This window comes from Podarcis muralis, chromosome 4 (genome assembly GCF_964188315.1).
Source record: "Podarcis muralis chromosome 4, rPodMur119.hap1.1, whole genome shotgun sequence".
In the NCBI taxonomy this organism is placed as follows: domain Eukaryota; kingdom Metazoa; phylum Chordata; class Lepidosauria; order Squamata; family Lacertidae; genus Podarcis; species Podarcis muralis.
In genome coordinates, this window is record NC_135658.1 from 52,727,793 (window position 1) to 52,751,789 (window position 23,997).

The 23,997-nt window shown below is 40.2% G+C and overlaps 1 protein-coding gene across 2 annotated transcripts in view; it reads left to right on the forward strand.

Moving 5' to 3' along the window:
* Positions 1-23,997, forward strand: part of HUNK (hormonally up-regulated Neu-associated kinase) — a 58,638-nt gene that overhangs the window by 18,043 nt on the left and 16,598 nt on the right. For both annotated transcript variants that reach the window (XM_077927303.1, XM_077927302.1), the window contains exons 2-6: positions 2,846-3,138; positions 8,336-8,391; positions 11,106-11,241; positions 12,843-12,970; positions 22,192-22,321. In XM_077927303.1, the coding sequence (XP_077783429.1) occupies positions 2,846-3,138; positions 8,336-8,391; positions 11,106-11,241; positions 12,843-12,970; positions 22,192-22,321 (743 nt within the window). The remainder of the gene's footprint in view (positions 1-2,845; positions 3,139-8,335; positions 8,392-11,105; positions 11,242-12,842; positions 12,971-22,191; positions 22,322-23,997) is intronic.

Here is a 23,997-nt window from a genome sequence, read left to right on the forward strand (position 1 = left end):
TGAGATAACTGAATGATCCATTTGCATACTAAGTCCTCATCTGGAAGTGATCTGAGTGCCATTTTTAGGATGTTAAACTAACTTACCTATGTTTTGATATGCACACCTGCTTCAATTTCAGTTGTTATTAATACATTTTAATACTTTGATTTTGCAAACAATTTTAATTCAGTTAATTGTACTGTAATCATATTAGTAATTAAGAGCAAAAGTTGATGGAAGAATCCTACGTTGGGTTCTGGAGTTTTGTAGGTGTTAGGAAAGCCGTTGTGTTTTCTCCAGTACTTAGCAAATATTCCAGATGGGTTTAAATAAGGAAACTGCAAGGTTGTGCTTTGAGGTGGAAGACACGTTTCTGTGATTATTGGGTCTTACAAACCACCCCGCCCTGGTTGCCTCCACCGACCAGAGCCAGTTGAGCTTGGCCCCATCAAAATTATTTTATTAATTTATTGCTGTTCACTTAAGTCTTGAGGCTATTTAAAATTGTACAATAACAACAACTGTAATAGGTTTTAAAACAATGTGAATGTTAAGATTGCTTTTCATTAAAAAAAACCTGTCAGGGCTTTCTTTGTTGCATGCATGTAACATGTAGTTCACCTCTTAGTGGTGTTCAACAATGAACTGTTATATTCAATGAGGTAGGGATGACTTGTTGGTATGGGAGAGATGTGATTCATAAAGCACTTCAAACAACAGATTTCTGTTTCTTCCTGTGTCTTTCAGTCCTGGGGGAAACCAACACTACTTTGTCTGTTTCCGCCTGCAGGTGGTATTTCCTATTCTGCCAACAGGAAACAACCTTTCAATATGCATGAATTAATTTGTCCTCAGCAGACTAATCCTCAAGGATGGCTTGTTTAAACACATTATGCTAATCTGAGTTATTGTTCTAACTTCATTGGGAGAAAAGCACATTCAGTTTTTTTGGTTTAAGACAGTGGATTCAGATGACTGTTAACCATGTGGGAACTGCTTCAATGCCTCTCTATGTGAACATGGAGGTTTAGTAGTTCCTGGTTGCCTGAGTCTACCCTCACTCCACATTTAACAGTGCAAAAGAAGTTGTGATTTTCAGTGTTTTAAGTTGTAACCAAACTACCTCATTTCAACACAGTGATATGTTGCTTCCTGGCATTTTTGCAAATGTTAATTTCCATCGTGCAGCTGCCTTGTGAGCATTGCTTGACCTTTGTGTTATCTAGTTGAAACTAATTATTGCTCAGTTTTGCAGGCCTTGCCAGCTGGCCTGGCCAGCCCATCCCCTTTCCATTAGTTTCCCCCAGGCAACTTTTCACACTGGACATAGAAAGATTAATCGCTCATTCTCAGGCATAGAAATCTGGAAGCACTGGGAGTGTAAGCTGCCATTGAGTCTTCCACATCAGCAACTCATCTGCTCCTTTTCTGTCAACTGTATCCTGGAGGCTGCTTCTGAGAGCTACTTTTCTTGTTTGAACTAATGTTTATTGTCATCACCTCAGCAACTTTTCTGGAAAAGGCTAGTGAAATCAGGGTGATCCTGTATCTTGGGCAATGTTATTAAATGTAGATATAGTGAAGGTTATTGTGCTTTTCAATAGATCTTATAAGTTGGCAAGGAAAAGAACGTTAGTGTAATGTAGCCTTGACATTGGGATGATAGATTTGGCCTAAAGGTGTTATACTTGAAGAAACGTGTAATTAACAAGAATTCCAAGAAGTGCCTCATGTGACTGAATCCAGCCATTGTGTCAATGTTCCACAATGGTCAGAAGCATCATGGGAAAGGGTAGCTAGAGCCAGGCACCAGCACTGATTGAAACATTTCCGTTGCAGCTATGTAGGTTGGCCTGCCAGAGGATAGGTTGTCTGGGGTCCATCAAAGCTAGAGTCCCATTTGGAGATGCTGGGGATTAAACTTGGGACTTTTCGCATGAAGACTATGTGCTCTACCACTAAACTAAGAGTCTTCACCGCTTTGGATTTTGTTTTGAATGGGCAGGAACCTTTTAAACTGATTTCAGTGCAAAGCTCAACAGCATGAAAGAACAGCGAGTTCCCTTTTCGATTCTAATAAGCTGGCAGTAATGAACAATGAGCTAATAGATCTCATTTGCAAGGTATGATCATTTCCCTTGCCATAGGACTCTGAAGAAATAGGCTGCGAAAGAGGAATGGTTATTAGCATAATTCTTTTGCTGCTCATACCATAGTTGTCATAATAAACATCAGTAGATGCTTGTGACCTAGAAATCTGCTTTTAGGTTATGTAAATGCAAATGCTTAGTAATTAAATAATTGGAATCAAGATACAGAAGTCAATTTAAAATAAAAGGATATTTGTTGGATACCTCACATTTACTTATTTGTGTAAATTAGAAAAATAACATTCAATATGGTAGGAATTAAGTACCATAGGTTTTGCTTTTGAGGGTTCTGCTGACCACCAAATGCTTAGCATTGGATTGCTTAGAAGTCACAAATTCCTTCTTACACAACTGTGTTGGACATAATTAAATTAGTATTGCATTTGGAGGTACAGTAATATTAATATTAATATTAATAATATTTATAAATGCACTAGCCACTTTTCAGCGTAAGGTCCCAGGGTAGGAACAACAATTTTAAACACAACATTGACAATTGTTTAAAGCAAACACCATATATGTAAGACCGTGTCACTGGAGGATTAAGATTATATTCGTATAATTCAGCTCTCACTTTCCCCCCACCCAGTTCCTTCTTTCTGTGTTTCCCCCCCCCCCCTTTTTTCAGGTTAATATTATGATTGAACAGTTGGAGTTAGGACCAATAACAAGAATAGTAATAATAACTTTGGCTTGTCTTTCTTTCCCATCAGGTGGCAGTGAAAGTTATTGATAAGAAAAGAGCCAAAAAGGACACCTATGTCACCAAGAATCTGAGGCGGGAGGGACAGATCCAGCAGATGATCCGACACCCTTACATTGCTCAGCTGCTGGATATCTTGGAAACGGAAAACAGCTACTACCTTGTTATGGAGCTTTGCCCAGGAGGCAACCTGATGCACAAAATCTATGAGAAAAAGCGGCTGGAAGAGCATGAAGCACGCAAATACATCCGGCAGCTTATCTTGGCTGTTGAACACCTACATCGTGCAGGGGTGGTTCACAGGTGAGCTTGCTTATTTATTTAACATGAGTGTTCTGCTTTTGAAGACCACCCTTCACAGAGATCTTTACAGTATATTCACGGATGCAAATATCATTTGGCAACTATTAAACAATAGTTTAATAAAATCACTCTGTCGTTACATAAATTAAGCAGTGGCGGTTATAAATAAAACAAGATGGAACTTGTATGTGAAAAGTCTTCCCAAGGGAAATCGTATCATTCTTGTTCAGTTCAGAGTTTCAGGTGGTCAGTTAAAACGTACATTTTGCAACAGAACTTTTGTGGACTGATTTTGATTTTATTTTTTTATAATTTGTTGCTAGTTCTTGATATGCCAGTGTTTTTTAAAAAATAAACTCTAGTTAGTTCACTGGTTAATTTTAAGTGTTTTTTAAAATTATATTTTGTTTTAACTATGGGTTGTAATCCAGTTTGAAAGACTTAATGGCAGAAAAGGCAACCTAAATGGTTAAATTATATACCTATCTTTTCTACTTTGTGTGATTTAGTTGACTGGCACAATATCCAGCCAGGAGTGTAGAGAGTTGCTTTATAGGCAGGCTCTAAAAGTGTGCAAGCACTATGTGTCACCTATCAATTCAAGCAGTTTGCTATTATTTTAATTATAATGGACCCTTTAAAAAGGAGTGCTAAATCCATGTTTTAGAAAGTCACAATTCATTCTTGCCTTAAGTGCAGTTGGCGATGAAGTTATTTTAAATCAGCTCTAAAAATAACAGAACTTGCACATCTGTGATCTGTAGGTGTTCACATTCTCTCTTTATGATAAACAAGACGTGGCTGTTCTTGGGGGATGGGATTTCTTGCTGCTGTACTTTTTACAATATATACTCATGATCTCTGAGCTTGTTTAACAGAACAGGTGAGGACTTCCACCACCAACAACAAAATCAAATTCAATAGAGATATTATTCAGCCGGCTCTATCACAAATTATTTGTCCTTGTGTGGTAAAGTAGGTAAATAATTAGACTGAGGGAGAGGAGTGATTAAATTCAGTCATCTTATCAACATGAGTCATGCTATTGAAAATTGATATTAGTGAATTGTAATTATTGAAGAACCTTAAAACTTTTATGACCTTGAATTCAGCTATAGAAAATTTTACTGTCATATGAAAATACTTGGTATTTTAAGGTTAAAAGAAGTGTTCAAGGTGTCCAACTCTTCAGCTAAGGAAATATTTATTCTTTTGTCCTGCCTGTCATTTTCAGTACTTGGCCTAAAAGTGAAACCTCCTTAACCTTGTGAGCTGTAGTAGCCTGGTTGACATGTCACACTGTAAGCTAAACTGTGGCTTACTGAGACTGCCTGAACATACTGATTCTCCTTTGTTTCTCCCTAGTCCTCTTAGTTTTTAGTGTGCTGTGTTAGTTAAGTCGAGGCTTGGCTTAGTGTGTCATCCAAACATGGGATTTTGGTTAAGCTCTTTTCTTAACCATGATATCTAGCCAAGGTTTTCTGCAGATCATGGTTAAGGAGGAGAGAGTTTTAAGCACAGTCCCACGTTCAGATGACACACTAAGCCAAATCTTAGCTGCCATGTTGTGTTGAAAGAATTGAGGAGGAGCAAAATGGAAGCAGTCTCCTCCCTGGGAGCCAGCACATTCATGCATTCGTGTTAAACCGTGGTTTGACTTAGAATGATGTGTGAACACAGCCTGTGTTCTGTAAACTCTCACTAGTAGCCAGTCCACCAGTATCCAGCAATTTTCTGGGTCGTGAGCTCGTCATTTCAAAGCCGCGGCTTCACATAATATGAATCCTGTTATCCTGTGAGAGAAGAGAGAGTTGCCAGTGGAGTGTAAGCTCTTCCTACACTACATGAGCTTCACCTTCCCATTCCCAACAACTCAAAGGGACAATGGGGCAAACATTACACCAACTTGCTTTTCTAATTTTCTGTTTTGGAAGTTTTAACAGTGAAGTACAATCAAAGGCTATAAATCAGAACCCAAAAGGAGGGTTTACCTAGCTAATTCCTAATGTTTGTCCACAAAATTCAGTCCTCCCTGGGTGTTTTTCCCAAAGAGATGACGTGAGGTTACCAATATCTTTAAAAGAAATTCATAGGTTCCTGTCATGTGTTGTTTGCCCCGTGGTTTGTTTTTGTTTGGGTTCTGTGTGTTCAGTGTGGATAGCTTTGGGCAGCTTTAAAAGGGGAATAGGCAGATTGATGGAGGATAAGCAGAGGCTGCTAGTAGTGATGATTGTGTTCTGTGCCCAGTGTTGGAGATTTAGGGCCTCTGAATACCAGTTGCAGAGCGGGAAGCGTGCTTTTATTCCATTTGTCAGCTTCCCATAGACATGTGGTTGGCCACTGTGAGAATAGGATGCTGGACTATATGGGCCTTTAGTCAGCTGCAGCAGGGCTTGTTATGTTCTCAGAATCTGTTTTGGTACTCAAAGTGCCAAAGCACTAGGCATCCCAGAGGAGCTCCTCTTATTTATTTCCACCCTGCCATTCCTTCCAAAGGAGCCCAGGGCTGCTCCTTTTAACACAGTCACCATGACCAGTCATTTTGCTTGGGAGCTATTGTCTTCCCTAGGGTCTTCCATCATTAATTGGACTTTAAGGCATGTAAGATGGGTACTGTAGCCTTCTTCATGCTCTTTTGGATTGCTTGTTGCCAGATTATATTGTAAAAGATGATTCTATGACTGTCGGTCTGTGTTTGTCTTGTCCTAGCAACGTTTGATGAAGCTTGGCTGATTTTCCCTTGACCTAATGAAGTTTGTAATGCCAAATTGAGAACCCCATTTTAAGAATACTGTACATCCTTTTTACAGCCAAAAGCTCTTGCCAAGCAGTCATTTCTGATGCCTGTCTCTGTGGGGTCATTTTGAGAAGGTCTGTAAACTTTGGCCTGTGGTTTGTTCATTGTTGAAGCCATAGAAGCATCAATCTCAAATCAGAATTAGATAGCAGTCACTGTCTCTTTGTCTGACAGCAAGAAAACAATCCCAAATGGCAATATATGGGAAGCCTTTTCTTTTTAGAAGATATTTACAGAGGCCTTCATGCTGTCAAAAACAGGATGAGCATTAAGCTTCCTAAGGGAGTAAGAACAACAAAGACAATGAAGTTAAGGCTTTGGTGCTTGCAATAGCATCCCACAGGAAATTCTCAACAACCCTTTTAAAGTAATTTTAACCAAATTCAATCCTATTCAGTGCAATTACTGTCAGAATGTCAGAGAAAGGAATTTAATAATGTACCAGTGGCAAAGACAGCTTCCTGTGTATCTGTTTTTTCCACTATTTCTTTCAATGTGGAGCTAGATGCATATCACTTTGAATTTGGTTATTAAGCAATGCTTTGGGAGATGTTAAAATACACACATTTCTGTATTTTGTGAGCTATAATAGCATATGGATGTAAGAGACCAAAGTTTGAATGCTGTACCTCCATGGTAGCTCCGTCTTCATTTCCTATCTGTAAAAGGGACTAAGAATTACCTTTTCATATATCATTCTCTGCATCATAGGTGCTGCCAGACAGCCTCTTCTGTCTGATAATAGCCCAAGTTTCCTGCATTGGGCCATGTCATGGAAGACTTGGAGGACATACCAGTTGAGAATGTAGGCAACAACTAGTCATAGGACATTCCTAATTCTTTCCAAATACATCTATTTTGTTATTCACCATGTCACTATACTGTCTGCTTGGGTCACTCATGGCATTTGGTTAGACCTTGGTGGATAATGTCAAAGATGTCTTTCCTTATACAGTACAACAAATTTTTTTCTTTTGTTTGTTTGTTATGACTTCCAATTCACATGGTTGCCCATAGTCAATAAAGAACTTTCTAATCAACTCTGAAGCATTGCTGAGGTATTTAAACCATCCTGACTCTCACTTCAAAAAGTGTGAGACTTTTTGAAGTTCTGAATCTCAATGAGTGGCTGTTTACAGCTGATGAAGCCTATTTGCAGGTACTCATAAGGTAACTTGCAAATGTCTCTTCTGAAGTTGCCCCCAATGAGGGCTTTCCTTCCAATGCACATAGCAACTTCAGAAGAGATACTTTCCTTTGGATATCACCAGGGGAGGAAAATGTTAAATTTCCTCATCCATGCCTGGTGCAATCGTGATAGTATCTCCTCTCCTCCCCCTCCCCCTCCCCCCCCCCCCCCCCGCAGCTGTTGCTATATGCATTAAACCTCTACAACATTTGGTTTGGCCTTGCTCCTTATTGCTGTGTAACACAAAGTGTTAGCAGGATTGTCAAATGCTTAGGCATTTTGGGCAACTTTTTCTGTTCCAAGAGGTAACATGAATAGGCCCTCAGGTAGGTTGTTACGAGGATGACAGAGATAGTGATTGTAAAGCATTTTGAACATTGCAGAGGCTATGGAAATAAAATGCAAACAATGACAAAAACATTTGAAAGTCTCTGTTAGCACCCCTCAAGTACAGTTATTCCAGGCATCTTAGATTTTGTTTCTTGGCACCCATTGCTTGATCTCTAGAAGCATTCAGCCAACTAATTTTAAGTACAGTCTGATGGCTAGTGCAATATTTATGTCAGAATTCTGCAGCAGTGAGATTTGCTTCCTTTTGAAATGCAAAGTTGGCTTTTCTTCCATAGGTTTGCCTTAGGAATGCAGTTTAACTGCACAAGGCCACAAATATCCCAAACTATGCTTTGAAGTCAGTGAACAATTTTCCTTCTTCCACTTGCGTTATGGTGATATATGTTTTTCAGCCTTATTGTGCCTGCATTTCTGTTCCATGCAGAAGACTAGGCCCAGTAAATATCATTTGATAGCATAAATCAAATATACATAGCCTTTAAAACTCTTTTTTCTGTACAAAAACTGTCCTTACGTTTTTTTCCAAATGGAGACTGTCTAATATGGTTTCATGACATATACCACAATGCAGGAAAATACCACTAGACTTCCCAGCCACAATATTCCGGAGCAACTCTCATTAATTTCAGTCAGTTTTGTGGAATAGAACTGTTTGATGGATTGTGCCCCAACACATATATTAGACCAAGTGTACCCGCATGGTAACTACATTGGACTACAACTCGATCATCTCTATAGCATAACATTAAGATCCTAATAACGATCTGATGCACGTGGAAAATGACAGTGGTTACTGAAACTTTGAAAATATCAAAAGCTTGAAGGCCTGCATTCTCATTAAACATGTTTGTCTGTTTCAGAGATTTGAAGATAGAAAATCTCTTGCTTGATGACGACAACAATATCAAGCTTATTGGTATGAAACTCTTATTGCAATTTTGTTGACTGGTATTTTTGTTATAAAATGTGTCCCAAAACATTCTGTGTGGCAGTATATAGCAGTGCTTTTTAGAGGAATGTGGCAAAAGAAGTTGCAATCCTGTGGTCTTCTAAGCATATATAATTTTTTTCAATGAGCACTGGTAAGTAGCACACAGCCCCAAATGTGTTACTTGCAAGTAAGACACTTTAAATTGATTTGATTTCATTTAATTTCACACCTGTATGCTCCTTTTCCAACCCCCCCCCCCCGAGTTCAGTAACAAAGCATTAACAAATGAAAACAATACCTAAAAGCAATAGTCAACAAAAATACAATAATACACACACACCACACACACACACGCTATTAGATTTATATGTCACCAGCTCAAGGTTGTATACTGGTTCTCCTCCCCATTTCATCCTTACAACAACCTTGTGAGGTAGGTTAGGCTAAGAGGTATTGGCTGGCTCAAGGTCACCCAGTGAACTTCATGGCTGATTGGGAATTTGAATCTCAGTTCCCAGATCATAGTCCAACACTCCAACCATTATTCCATATGAGCAAAATTACAAAGTACAAATCAATCACAATGGATATATTGTTAGGAATGTCATTTTACCCTATGACAAGAAACAGAAAAAAACATCCATCAAACCACCTCTATCTGTCACCTAGGGTGTACATACTCCCCTCCTATCTCTCACTCGGGAGACAGATTCAACCAGCAAGTTTTTACCAGTTGGTGGCTTCATTAAGCTATACTTCCTCATAAAACTGTGGTAATAAAAGCCATTTTCACAAGGGGTATCAACATTGTTTTTACAAAACAATGGAGAGGTTAAAGCAATATGGGAAAATGCCATTTTAAATATAATTAACAGTCCCTGAAAATTAATCAACTGAAATGGTTGATGCTTGTTTTCATGTACTTGCATGCACATGTAGTCCTAATAATGTGTATTCTCGGCCCCTAATCACTACTTTTGCCACAGACAAATGCAGCATCTGGGCTCTGTTCCTGTTTTTAAGAACAGGGAATCTAAAATTTGAGCATGCATAATGGCATATCATTGCAAATATAGTTGGAGTGTGAACATCCTTCTACCACTATACCATTGCTTTTTAATGTGTGGATTTGAGAGCTTCAGTTCCAAGAAAGTTTTGCCTTTCTGTTTTATTTGCAAATGGATTTTTTTCGGGAAGTCAATTAACACATAGATGAGTACTAAACTTGTGCTATATTGTGTTACATTTCTGGAAGTGGCTTTTATGTCATGTGAATGCTCAGATATAATACAGCAATTAACAATTAGGTAACATTGTGGAAATGAAATACACTGTTGTGTGAACACAGCCTTAGTCTCGCAGCATCAGGCAAAACCCCACCCACTCCATATGATTGGCTTACTCATCTGCAGAAATAGAATGTGAAACTGGTTGAGAAGCCTTTTATATTTATATCTAATTTGTCAATGGCCCATTGATTCTTCAACTGCCTATCAACTTCATTCAGAGCACTGTTCATCCACATTTTGCAGACACCATAGATTACTCATCTTATTCTACTATCTGTTTATAGCTCCCATTAATGCTAGTTGTGGGCATTGATAGGCAAATATTCCCCTTAGCAGAACATCTGTTTATGTATTTAATTCTATGCCTACACATTTTCTAGCAGCAATGAGTCTGGGTGCACAGTAGAAGCCAGATGATGATGATTTCATCAGAGAGGCTTCATCACCTCTGAGGTGATGAAAATTGTTGCCTAAAATGGGACCAGAAGTAAAAGGCGAACAAGATATTGTGAACTACACAAAGCTCTGTGTGAGACTGTTTCTGAATGTTTAAGGCGTTTAAAACCTTTAAGGGAGATATACACACATATGCATACATAGAACTACCATCTATCAAACTGAAAAGTGGCACGTGCTTTGCCCCCTTTTCACTGTAAGCCCTGCCCCCCTTTAGGATTGCTTTAGGATTCTCGCTGAAAATACTATATTGGGGCGCTGCCTTAAACATGGTTTGGGAGTGCATTGTGACCCCTCTGCACGATCATATATTGCCCCGAATGGGTCTCTCCCTCTGACCCAGAACCTTGGGAGCCCCAATGACAAAAAAGATGGTTTCATGGTATTGTGTAACTTCACAGTGTGCTCCCAATCTGAAGTACAGGTTTCAGGTTCCCTTAGCCCTCCTGATCTCCTTAAGAACCCCAGGACTCCAATGATGGAAATACTATTTTGGCGTGTAAATCCTCTATATGTCTATCACTTCATCCTTGATCCTAAGAAATAGGTTTCAAGTCCTTACCATGCATCTGATCAAATCTTCATGATGTTATACGTAGGGCTATACTCAGTTCTGTAGCATGCAACCACACACACTGTTGCAAAGATGCAAGGAGAGCAGGGTTGTACTCTTAAGATTCCAGCCTCCCAAATAGTTCTGCCAGGCAAGGAGAAAGCTATTTTATATACATTTACTTAAGACACTTGAGCTCATACTGTCATCTTTTTTTCATAAGTGTTATTCCAGTTTCCTGACTAAATTTATATTTAAATTTCCCCTAGACTCCAATAAAGAGCTCTTAACTAAAAAGGAAGCCTTTAACTGGGTAAATGATTGCAGCAAAGTACAAATATTGCGAGGTTGCCGTTTCTCCTGTGCAATGTTGAAAGCTTTATTTATTTTCTTTTTCACAGACTTTGGCTTGAGCAACTGTGCAAGTATCTTGGGATACACTGATCCATTCAGCACGCAGTGCGGTAGTCCAGCCTACGCAGCACCAGAGCTGCTTGCAAGAAAAAAATACGGTCCCAAAATAGATGTTTGGTCCATGTGAGTTACTATAATTGAAAAAGCTACATGCATGCAGAGGGTGGGGGTTGACTTCTCTTGCTTGACTTTTATATAAGTTCTAATTGGAGCTGCTAGTAAATTAAAATATGTAACTTTGGAAAAACAGTTTACAGTGCTGATGATTGTAAATGTTAGCATTTACAATGTCAGGATTTCAATTTGCCAGGAATTTCCAAACGTAAGATGATATAGTTCATTCTCCAAAGTAATTGCTGCCTAGTGTGTTTAGTTGACCTTGGCCATTGGGATTTACAAACTGTGGTCTACAGCTGTTTGTGAAGCAGGGACAGAAGTTACCCAGAATGTTGTTGTCAGAAAACAAGGAGACATGTTTGGCTGAAGAAACTTGTCAAATAATTTGCTTTTATAGGAACTGATACGAACTTTTCAGTGACTGCAGTGGAAATCTTAATACTCCAGGGTACTACAAGCAAACAAAGATGAATGTGTTTCAAGAAATGTTCAGACTTCCCTGTCTGGAAATTTGAATTAATTCCATTGATCTTGGTGCAGCTAAGAACAGATACGAGTTTCCTTCTTTGGGATTTTTTGTTTTGCTTTGTCCTTTGTTTGCAAGCAGCTAGTTCAGAGAGCTTTATATTTTGAAACCCAATTTACAGTGTCTGTGCTTCGAGAAAATCCAAATCGAAACTGTCATACTGCTCCTTAATTGGTTGCTCCTACATAGGGTCACCCATCCACAGCAAGCTGGAGCTGCTGAACGAAGTAGCTCTTACTGTGACACGATTCAAACAGAGAATGCCATCGTTCTTTTTTCTTGCCCTTTAACCTTCTCAGGCAATAACATCCTGCACCATTTAATTTAAGGAGAGAGACAGTTGACTCATAGCTTGTTCGTCTACAGGGAATGCTGCATATACCTTATAATGCACTTGCTTAGTCCTTTGGGTTTTGCACTTGCTTGGTGCATGGAAGCAGCATAGTGTGAATCAGTCCTATGTATGGTCCTTTTGTACATAAGCAAATCTTATTTCCATATAACCGAATCACCCCTTAAAACTGAACTTTTCAAATCAGAATTAATTCTTAAGTAATGTGATCCTTCATGCTATGAATGGTTTTATCTCTCAAGAAACTGGTTATGCAGATACTCTGAAGGGAGGCTAAATGCTACTGGGTTGGATTCAGACTTAACCACACTAAAGTTCCATTGGTTTTAGTGGGTCTACTCTAAACATGACTGAGACACAAGATCCAGCAGACTGTTGCTGCAGTTCTAGAGAACATTGTGTTATGGCTTCTATGGGAAGAGCTCAGTGATAGAGCAAGTGCTTTGGGTGCAGAAAGTCCCAGTTTGGATCCCTGCTTCTCCTATGAAAAGGATCTTGGATACCAAAGCTGGAAAAGACCATTGCCTTTAAAGAACATTTGAGACCTGCTGTCAATTGGAATAAACTGTGGTGGGTTAGATGGACCAATAGTAACATCATATGTTCATGTATGTTCCATAAGTGTGATAAACCATAGGCTAGTAAACTTAATGCATTCTTGCATGCCTTGTCTTGTTTCTAAGGGAATGGTTTCTCTTAACAGTTTCCCCCACCACTCTTCTTTTACAGTGGTGTGAATATGTATGCAATGTTGACTGGGACACTGCCGTTTACTGTGGAGCCATTCAGTCTGAGAGCACTGTACCAGAAAATGGTAGACAAAGAAATGAATCCTTTCCCTACTCAGCTCTCCACAGGTAAATAATGCAGTTACTTAAGTGCTACTCCATTTAAGTCCATACAGCCCTCATAATTAATGTTGTACTGTACATCACAACTTTTGTTTCTGGTGGGCAGAGTGTTTGGGCAGAACTTTGCTGAATCAACCTATTTGGTCTGTTATTTCACACCTGATTCGTACTTTCTGTCTCCCTGTGTTGGTTTAATCAGAAGATGGAAGGGCTACATTCTTCCCAAGAGTAAATTCTATTGATCTTCCTGAGATTCCCTCCTGGGCAAGTTTGCAGTCAGAATGATTTGAAATTCACTTAACCCAATTCACTGTGGAAGTAATAAATCGTATTATTCCAATGCATTAGGAGTAATAAATAAATAGCCTAAATAAAAGGGTTCCTTTTTTTACATTCCAAGCTTGGTTTCAGTATAAGATGATAGTGAAAATTACCCATAGGATTTGTTTGAAGTGTGTTTGGTGTGTCAAGCTATAAATTAGTGTCATAATGGTTATGAAGCTCTGTTCCTTAATGACCAATTTTGTACTTTAGCTGCAAGTGGGTTAGAACAAACATAACTTTGCTTGCTTTGTTTCTCTGTCAGAGCTATTGAAACTGTGGTAATTTGACCAATCCAGTTCTTCAAATATTTGCATGCATGAGTAGTTTTCATGTCCCAATGGAGTAAATGGAAAGTTTCACTTTTGCTTCAGCAGCACATTTGGGGTGGGAGTTACTGCTGTTTTTTGTTACTTTCTTTGGTTTTGTTAGGTGGGGTCTTTTATTACTGGTGTCAGGAGTGGTATCAGAAGATTTACACTAAAAAAGGAGAAAATAATTAAGCGTGGCATGTTGGCAGTAGGCTCTTTCTACAAGTTTATGTTCAGTATTATTGCAGAAATTAAACTTACTTCACTGTTATGCTCTTACTTCTACCTGTTCGCTATTGCAGCAGTATTGGCAATATTACTTAACAGAGCAGACCTAAGGCTGCTAGCCTTTATGCCGTGTTGCATAACTTTATACATCAAACGTTGATTAAAGTCACATTCAGTTATTCCACGTTTGGTGACTCTTCAGACACTGATTTAATATGACATTTCTTGTTATCTCTTTGTGCTTGTAACAGTAGAAGTTCTTTGCAATGCTTCACAAATTGCTGCATTAGACAAGTTTTAGAAACAGGGTGAAAGGCTTTATATTTATTTATTTGGCTGTTTCTCAGTGGATGATGGCACATTGCAAAGTTTAAATTAGCTGGTAGGCTTCACCAAAGGATTGGTGTTCATTTGCACACTTACTCCCTTTCACATGTTCACATACCCATCCATCCATGTTGATATCTGTCCGTCTTGGGAGACAGTGGAGGAGTGTGCCTTGGAGGATGAAGTCAAACTGTTGGAAGGTTACAGCGCCTGCTGTGGCTGTAGAGACCGATACAGGAGAGACAGGTGAAGGGGTCTGGTTTGTCTCCTGCAGATGCACCATGGCATTTCTTCTCTCTGCACTCCTCCCAAAGGTCATTTCTCCTCTGGTCACTGCTGAGGATACACAAACTGACTGTCTCCAGGCACTGCGGTTGTCTGCAAGGGATTCCCCACATGACAGGGTTTATGTTGCCAGCCTTCATGTCATGTTTGCAGGCATATTTGTAACACAGAGTTGGTCTGCCTGGGGCTCCCCATAGACAAAGAACCAGACAAAAAAGAGAGGAGCCACTAATGTGGTGTCTAGGCTTGAAATGCCATACACCCATTTGCTGTTTTTGTGTGCCACAACCAAGCTGGAGTCATTGGCAGTTGTATCCGAAATTCAGATGTGGAAGGTGCACCTCCAGTTCAGAACCACTGACCTGAGCTTGAATCTGGGACCTTAAATGCAGCAAGCAATAACCCTGCTGGATCAGTCCAGAGATCCACCTAGTTCAATGTTGTGTTTCCCACTTTGACCAACTGGGTGCTTCCATGAAGCCCATAAGCAAAAGATAGGGAGGCAGTAGCCCCCCACCCCACCCCCATTACCTCACTGACCCATGGCATGCTGATTCTGAATCTGGAGTGCCAAAATACCAGGTCAGGTGCCTGGTATTTATATTGAACCTGGCCAATCTGAGGCTTCAGATTGCCACCTGATCACAGGGGTTGATGTTCCCTCCTGGGTTCAGATAGGGTTCTAAGGCTTGAGCATGTAGGGAACTCCCAGCAGATCACCATGGTTTCAGACAGGGGTCTTTCCCAGCCCTACTTGGAGATGTCAGAAATTGAGCCCAGGGCTTTTACCAGTCTATGTTAGCTTATCAGGCTATATATAAGCCCAGAAGTCGCTGACCATTATGCGTCTCCCCTCCCCCAGCCCCAAGTAATATGTCAAATAAATAGCAACATTTTCTGTAGGCTATTCAGCCCTCCTTCTTGAAGACGATTTTCCACAAAGCCTTTCAGGAAATATTGTTATTCTGTTAGTGATTTTAAATGGGCTGGATTCCAGAATTGTGGAACTTGGCAGAAACCTCAGACTAATTCATGGTTTCTCTTTTTATGACTGCTGAGCTTCAGATGTGTTCCATCTGCAAAAAACTTGAGGGTTAGTGGAATTACCTCCAAAAGGATTGTTCATACAGAGCACTGAAGTTTTAACTGTGTACCCATTTTATTCTGAAGCCTTCCCTCCTCCCCATTTCAAATTGCATTGGATGCAGAATTTATTGAAAATGCATACTTTAAAGATTGATTGCTACAGCATAGTTGCTTGTATCCCAGGGATCAACTGTGAAAAATGGTATATTGATGGTAGGCAAATGCATGGTCCATTAAGCCAACTTCATGAAGAATTAGGTGCTGGCATTTATAGCAGTTTACAATGGAGGCTGGTCCATTAGACCAAATGAGGTGCTGCTGCCCCAACCCCAGTCTGCCCTCGGCCAACCCCCCACCTGCTTGTCTTCTTACTTAACAGCAAGTCCAGGGGTAAGGTCTCTCCTCTAGTCTTATTGTTGCCCTTGTAGAATTCAGCAGGGAGGAAAATGGTGGGACAAAACTAGAATTACTCAGCTCCGCCTGTCATTGGCTCTATCTACTGTTGGCTGCCCTACCAGTCCTAATGAGCACCAGCTACCACTGAGTTTTTAACACTACAGATATGTTATTCATCTTATAGCAAACTTGGTAAACATGGAAGCTAAATTAAAATGAGGCTTTGGCTACTGAGTGACATTGCTAACTCATTTCTTATAGACAGGCAGCCCAGACAGCAATTATGCTAGATCCTCCTGTGAACAATTGCATTAGATCAGAGCTAGCCAAAGTGGTGGTCTCAGATGTTTTGAACTACAGCTGTCTTCAGCCCCAGCTGGAATGGCCAATGGTCAGGAATGATGAGAGGGCGTAGTCCACAATATCTGGAGGCCACCACATTAGCTCGTGATATACATGAGAATTTCCTATACTTCTTGTTGATCATCACCTTAACACATGTAAGTGCAGGAGGCAATATGCAAGCTTTCATGTTTCCTGGGTCCTGTGATCATGCCATGTTGCTAGGAGAGGGGGTAGCTGTGTTGTTTACTGTATTGTCATTTATTGGTGTGATCACTGGTACAGGCTGCTCTTATTTTGTGTTAAACCTTACATTTTACGTGATTTTTGTACTGATGCATCCTACTTTTTATTCCATGGCACATTGAGACAGTTTGTAAGGCAATTAATAAGTTTAATAAAGAATAACAACTAGCATGTCTATCCCCAGTGAAGACTTGACCACTATTTCTAACCCACTGGTGGATCAATGGGAGCTGTATATTGGACTCATGTGTGTTGGCTTTTGTTGGCTGAATGCTCTCAGGGTGCCTTTTTGAAATACCCTCTGTTTGGCAGCTGTTCCATGCACCAGCCATAATGTGCAGAGCTGCTAATTTTATGGATAGATCCTACTGTGTACTTTTCTACACTGATGCAAGCTGCCAGCAGGAATATCTGATGGGACAGAAATGCTGTGCAAGGGTATAAGTCACTTGCTGAGCTGTTCTGCTTATTGGGACTACCGTCTTCACATTAGGTATGATAAAGCTGAGAATGAATGACCTCTTATCAAGGATGCCATAAGCAGTAAATTCCCTGTGTTGCACAGGGCTTAGATTAGATGAGCTTTAAGGTTACTTCACATTATGTGATTGTATGAAGAACAAAACTTGTTAGCTCACACTGGATCTAATAAGGAAATGGAACCCAGTGAAGTGTTGCAACAAAAGGAAAGCAGGAAAACACCAAACTGACAGCAGAATTAAGAATGGATGCCTCCAGTGGTGCAGTGGGCCAGTGCGTTGGGCTGTTAACCAGAAGGTTGGTGGTTCGAGCCCACTCAAGGACAACTGTGGGCATGATTCCTATATTTCAGGGGGTTGGACTAGGTCACTCTTGGGGTACCTTCCAGTTCTAGAATTCTATGATTCTAGAAAGAGAAGGAATGAAGCTGAGAAAAGGAACAAAAGCAAGACACTCAGGTTAAGAAGGGTAAACATCAGAAAAGAGTTAGTAGTTAAAAATATAAAATAGCAGTAGGAAAAAATAGGAAAAAGACGCTTTTATAAAGAGGATAGAACAGGTCAAGCACACAAGAATGAGTTAGAAGAAAAGAAACGAAGATCATTAAAAGAAATTGGAGTAAATTTTAATGAAGAGAGAAACTGACCCTTTGGTACTGGTGTTGCCCCTGCAGAGACCATAAATTGGCTCTGGAATTACTGACCTCTCTGCCTACTGAAATCAAGTTGGCATCATCTATAATGAGCTTCTGGTGCCAAATTAAGACTTTGTTTTTTCAGCAAGCCTTCTTATGAAAATGATTTATAGTTCTTTAGCCTCCTTTCAGATGACCAATTTTTGTGTTTACAATTTCTGTTTCTTTAATGTACTCTGCTTGCCCTTAAGTGTTGTGTTGTTTTGGAATAATTGATAGATATATTCTTAACTGAGTTTATGGTATAGAAATTCATAACATATGTGATGATATGCTTTGATCTTCCTTGGTATCCTCTCTCTTGTTTTTCCTGGCATGATGTCAACTCTCTTTCACGTGATTTATTTTGTTATTGCTGTATTTTATTTTTGTATGCGTTATATCTAAAAAAAATAAATGGATCAATAGTAATAAATTGCAGCAAATAATGAGAGATACTTAATATGGTACAGTTTCCCAAGATATAGATACACGGGGTTCCATTTCCAAAGCTGATTGATCTATGGCACACTGGTTGCTTTTTGCATCCGCTTTTTGACAATAGTTTGATTTTTCTGATGATTTGCATCCCAGCTAAGCGGCAAGTTGTTATTTTATCCTGTTGTGTTGCACAAGCTTGGAGAAATTCGAAGTGGTTCTTATGAAAAGCGCATGTGCTCAGAAAGTTTCTCAGATGTTGGCTGTGCATCTGTTCTCTGGGTTTGTGATTCATGCTTGCACTTGCATTGTGCATGTGGGAAGCACCAATGTCAGAACAGGATTTTTCAGTGACACATCATTCCCACCCCTAGCAGTACAGTTTTTCTGTTTCTGCTAGAGCAAGAAACAAAGAAAATACCTGTCTTGGTAAAACATGCACATAACAAGGCAAGCATCTGCAAAGGAGGGGCCTGTATTTCTGGATTTATTCTGGATTTATTTATTATTTATTCTGGATTTATTTTCTTGTTAGCTGCTCGGTCACTTGCCAGAGTGGAGCAAGGGTAATTTATTGCAGTGTTTTTAGACACAGAACCGGTCTAAGTCAGGGCCACTTTCCATACATGAAGCCTGTGGCAGCAGCTGCACTCCCATATTATAGGCAGGATCTGTATCCATACATAGGCTTACTTTGTGAGTGGGCCTAAAACAATGGATTTTTCTTCCTGCGTGACAGTTTTGCTCACAGGAGTGAAAACTCCCCTGAATGAAAACTCATAACGTAGGAAGTGACCTTTGGCCATTTTGCACACCAAAACAGGAGGTTGATCTGGATTGTTTGGTTCCATCTTGAAACACTTGCAGCTTAATAAATGCATGCCAGTCATTCAGTTGGTTCTGAACAGTGGCTCAGTATTTTGCCAAAGTGGTTTCAAGAGGTAGACTGAACATCTGTTGTATGTTTAGCATAGAACAAGTGTTTCCAGCTTTCGCTTCCCTGCCTTGCTCTGGGTCAGTTAACTTGAGCGTCTGAAGCTAAGTGACACCTGAAACTAAACTAAAACACACACACACACACACACACACACACACACACACACACACACACAGTGTGTGGGATATTCTTAAGTCTTACTCATATGACAAAGTTCTCTTCTTGAGTAGGATACTGGTACAGAACACATAGGCCCTGCATCTCATGTGAAATTCACACACATATTTTTGCTGGTTGCCCCTTTAAAATGCATATGAGTGGCTCAAAACACATTCATGTGCACTTCACATCTGATGCAAGATGGGTGTGTTTTGCATTCTCTTCCATCTCCTAAAATTCTGTAAGGTCTGAAGATTGTGCAGGTGTGTAGCCTTCAGTCTGCCAGAGAAATATCCTGTCATGCATCCTCTAGATCCAGTTTATTTCAGTTCCACCACCCCCTCCCTTTAAGTAGTGAGGAGACCTTGCCCTTTCACTGTCAAAAAGATCATAAGGGGGAGGGGAAGCTGGGATTTATTACGACAGGAAGGAAGGGGATTGTCAGTCTTCTTCCTAGCTCCAGGACAGGATGCACCTGTGGTTCCATATGGGCATGGGTAGACAAGGAGCAGAAAGGCATTAGGTACAACAGGAGGTCAGTCACCAGATTAGGCATATGAGGACCAACAGACCAGGGACAATTGGCATGGTGGTCACTGGCAAGTTAAGTGGACATGGATCAAAGATCAAGAAGTAAGTATTGAGCCAGAGCAAAACAGAAAGGTGAGTTCCAAGGCAATAATAGAGGGGTGGAGAGGGTAGAAGCAGGCACAAGGTCAACAGCAGACAAGGGTCACAGTCTGTGGCAGTCAAGAGAAAGCAAAGCAGGAGAGTAGGCAGAATAGGCATGCTGAAGACAAGTCACGCAAACTGGTGGTCTGACATGGCTGCAAGGTCTTATGGTGTGACCCAGTTGGCTTGCCTGGCTCTTTTCAGGCAGGAGATGGAGCCTAGAGGACACCCTTTTCCTTGTTCTAAACATCCTGGCCTTCTGAAGATCAAGAGCACTTGTGATGTGGGAAGTACTGGTATTGGCTGCTGGAGATCCTAGTTTCAGACCTCTCCCCTTTGGTGCCTTACAGGGAGAAAGGAATCAAGATCTTGCTGCCCCCCATGTCACACACAGTCACCTCTTCATCCCCCCCCCCCCAAAAAAAACCCTACCAACGTGAATTATTTTCAGGTCACATAAATCTCTGATGTAATAAATGCCTTAAATTCCAGGCCCAGTGAAGCAAAAGTAATATTCTTACAAAATGTTTAGTTCAGATTATATGTTGTAAAAATCTGTTGTTGCTCTGATTAGATACCACCCAATCCTGATTTATTGGACAAGCCTTTTATTTTATTTTTTCTCTCTTCCTGGCACCCTGATTTGTTGTGGAACATGTATTTCCTTTTCCTGGCTTCATGTGGAAAGTGCGTGACATCATTGCCTGGTGTGAATATGGCTAAGGGAATGCCCTTGCATAGTGCTGAGAAGGTTGGATGACAATGTGGCTGAATGAAGATGGTAGCCTTTTAAAGGCAAACTTATCTTTTCTTTAGTAAAGGAAAAATCACAGACTGTTTAGGCTGCTGCGAATCTTCCTTGTGAACAGCTCTCTTTACACGTGAGGTGCAGAAATACATGGAACCTGGCACTTTTAGTTGGATTGATGTTCTTTATAGCAAAAAAAAAAAGGGGGGGGAGTATTGCTGTGGTCACGTTTTCCAAGCACTTGTTGTGGAACTCATCCAAGATTATTTTGGCACCCTCTCCAAATGTTTCCTGTAGTCACTAGAGAATGCACCAGATGGGCCACTCAATACAGTTGCATGTGACGGCTGTTTTGGTACAAGTGACATGCAAAGCAGAAATTAGTTATTATGCTGAGTGCAAAGCCTCATTAATTTCTTGTGGCGCACACATTTAATTATACAGTCAGAGAGCAAGATTTATCCCACTGGATTTAGAGATCACAGTCTTAGGTTTTGTACTACTGAGCCTTTCTGTAGCTCAGATACCAACTTGGTTTTTTATCTTTCTTTTTTTCTTTTTTTTTTAAAGCCTCCTAACTTAAAAAGGCACATGACCCTTTTAAGACTGGGCTTTGTGACCCTCCTTTAAATCACAGAAGAAAGTGTCAGACTCTTGATTTAAGCTTAGGCATATATAAACACACATTTAATTTAAAAACATTTGAAATAAATTACCATGCTTAAAGCTGACAATGTACTGATGGTGTGAGCAGTTTGTATAAACACAAGAGCTGTTCTTGGCATAAATCAGGCTGATGAAACCACACAGAAGTAACTGCCATTATTTCAATAGGAGTTAGAAACCAGATTCATCAGGGCTGCAACTATAAGTGTGTTTAATTAATTTATTTGTTTAAGTATTTAAAGGGGTAATGTAGAACAAAGCCTTGTTCCTCATGTACACATTATAATTACCGTGAACTACTTCACAAAATCTTTGCAGCATTAAACTGGCTAAAATTATAATTTGTAGTACATGTTCTTTATAAGTTGTGAATAGTATATCAGATATTGTTTTGTTATATCTGTCTTACCTACTGAAGGGATCACTATAATGGACTTCTTTAGCCGATCTCAGTTTGTTCATGACGCATCTGATTTGATTCCATAATGCTTACTTTTGTCATGTATAAAATGCATGTTAGTTTACCAGGATCAACCCTGCAATCTCCAGTTAAAAGGTTCTGGTGATAAGGAAAGCCTGAGACCCTGGAGTGATGCTGCCAGTCAGAGTAGACAGTACTGGGCTATATAGTCCAGTGGTCTAACTCAGTTTAAGGTAGCTTCATATGATGTAGTCTTAGAGCTATTTACACTATTTCTGTAAAAGATACAGCCCATATTTGCAGGTTTCTAGAGGTGATGTGTCTTCCATTTGGAAACCATGTGCTTTTCTAATTCATACTGAGTACCATTCATGTTACGTTTGGGGTAATAGCTGATACGTTTTTGGTAAAGTTGCTTTCTTGTAATTAATCATCTACAAAAAGGATTTGCAAAACATGTGACACTCCCCCCCCCCTTAATGTCTTTCCAGCGGCTGTAAACTTCCTACGATCTCTGCTAGAGCCAGATCCTACAAAGAGGCCAAACATCCAACAAGCCTTAGCGAATCGTTGGCTTAATGAGAATGGAAAAGTTCTGAATAATGTCACATATCCAAACAGGTAAACTGTGCAAGATAATGCTGTTTTACAAAGTTCCACTGAAAAAACAAAAAAAATTCCTTCCAGTAGCACCTTAAAGACCAACTAAGTTAGTTCTTGGTATGAGCTTTCGTGTGCATGCACACTTCTTCAGATACACTGAAACAGAAGTTGCCAGATCCTTCTATATAGTGAGAAGGTGGGGAGGGGTATTACTCAGAGGAGGGTGGGGATGGGTGATTGGCAGATAGCTGTGATGAGCCTGTTGACGACTATTAACGACTGCAGTAGGTCTTACAGGAAAAAGCAAGGGGTGAGAAGGTGAAAAATGGCTTTGTCATGTATAGTGAGATAAGAATCCAATGTCTTTATTCAGGCCAGGTGTCTCCATGGTTTTAAGTTTGGTAATGATTTGCAATTCAGCAGCTTCTCTTTCCAGTCTATTTCTGAAATTCCTTTGTAGTAAAACAGCTACTTTGAGATCTTGTATAGAATGTCCTGGGAGATTGAAGTGTTCTCCTACTGGTTTCTCTGTCTTGTGATTCTTGATGTCAGATTTATGTCCGTTTATTCTTTGGCGTAAGGTTTGGCCTGTTTGTCCAATATAGAGAGCTGAAGGACACTGTTGGCATTTGATGGCATACACAATGTTAGACGATGAGCAATTAAATAGTCCAGAGATGGTGTGTGTGATGTTGTTGGGGCCAGTAATGGTGTTGTCCGGGTGTATGTGGCAGCAAAGTTGGCATCTGGGTTTATTGCAGGCTCTGGTGCCAGTGTCCGTGTTAAGTCTGGTTGTAGTATTATTGTGGGTTAGGAGTTGTTTAAGATTGGGTGGCTGTCTGTAGGCAATGAAAGGTCTTCCTCCCAGAGCTTGAGAAAGAGAACTGTCATTGTCCAGGAGAGGTTGTAGATCTCTGATGATGCGTTGTACTGTTTTAACTTGGGAGCTGTATGTGATGACTAGAGGAGTTCTGTTATTTTCTTTTTTGGGTCTGTCTTGCAGCAAGTTCTCTCTGGGTATCAGTCTGGCTCTGTTGATCTGTTGTCTAACTTCATCTGCTGGGTATTTTAGTTCTAAAAAGGTTTGCTGTAGATCTCTTAGGTGAGAGTCTCTGTCTGTAGAATTGGAACAGATACGGCTGTAACGTAGTGCCTGGCTATAAACAATGGACTGTTTGGTATGTTTGGGATGGTGGCTAGAGGCATGTAGATATGTTTGTCGGTCAGTTGGTTTACGGTATAAGGTGGTGTCTATGCGCCCATCCTGTATTTTTATAGTAGTGTCCAAAAAATGTATTTCTTGCATGGATTGATTCATTGTTAGGTTGATTGTGGGGTGAAAATCATTGAATTTCTGGTGGAAGGTGTTCAGGGTCTGTTGACCATGTGTCCAGAGGATAAAAATATCATCAATGAATCGCAGGTACAAGAGAGGTTTGAGTGGGTAGGAGTTTAGGAAACGTTGTTCTAAATCTGCCATGAAGATGTTGGCATACTGTGGGGCCATGCGGGTGCCCATTGCTGTGCCGCTGATCTGAAGGAACAGGTCATCACCGAATTTGAAGTTGTTGTGGGTAAGGACAAATTGGCAGAGTTTGGTGGCAAAGTCTGCTGTGGTTTTATCTGAAATGGTGTTCCTTATAGCTTGTAAACCATCGTTGTGTGGGATGTTGGTATACAGAGATTCCACATCC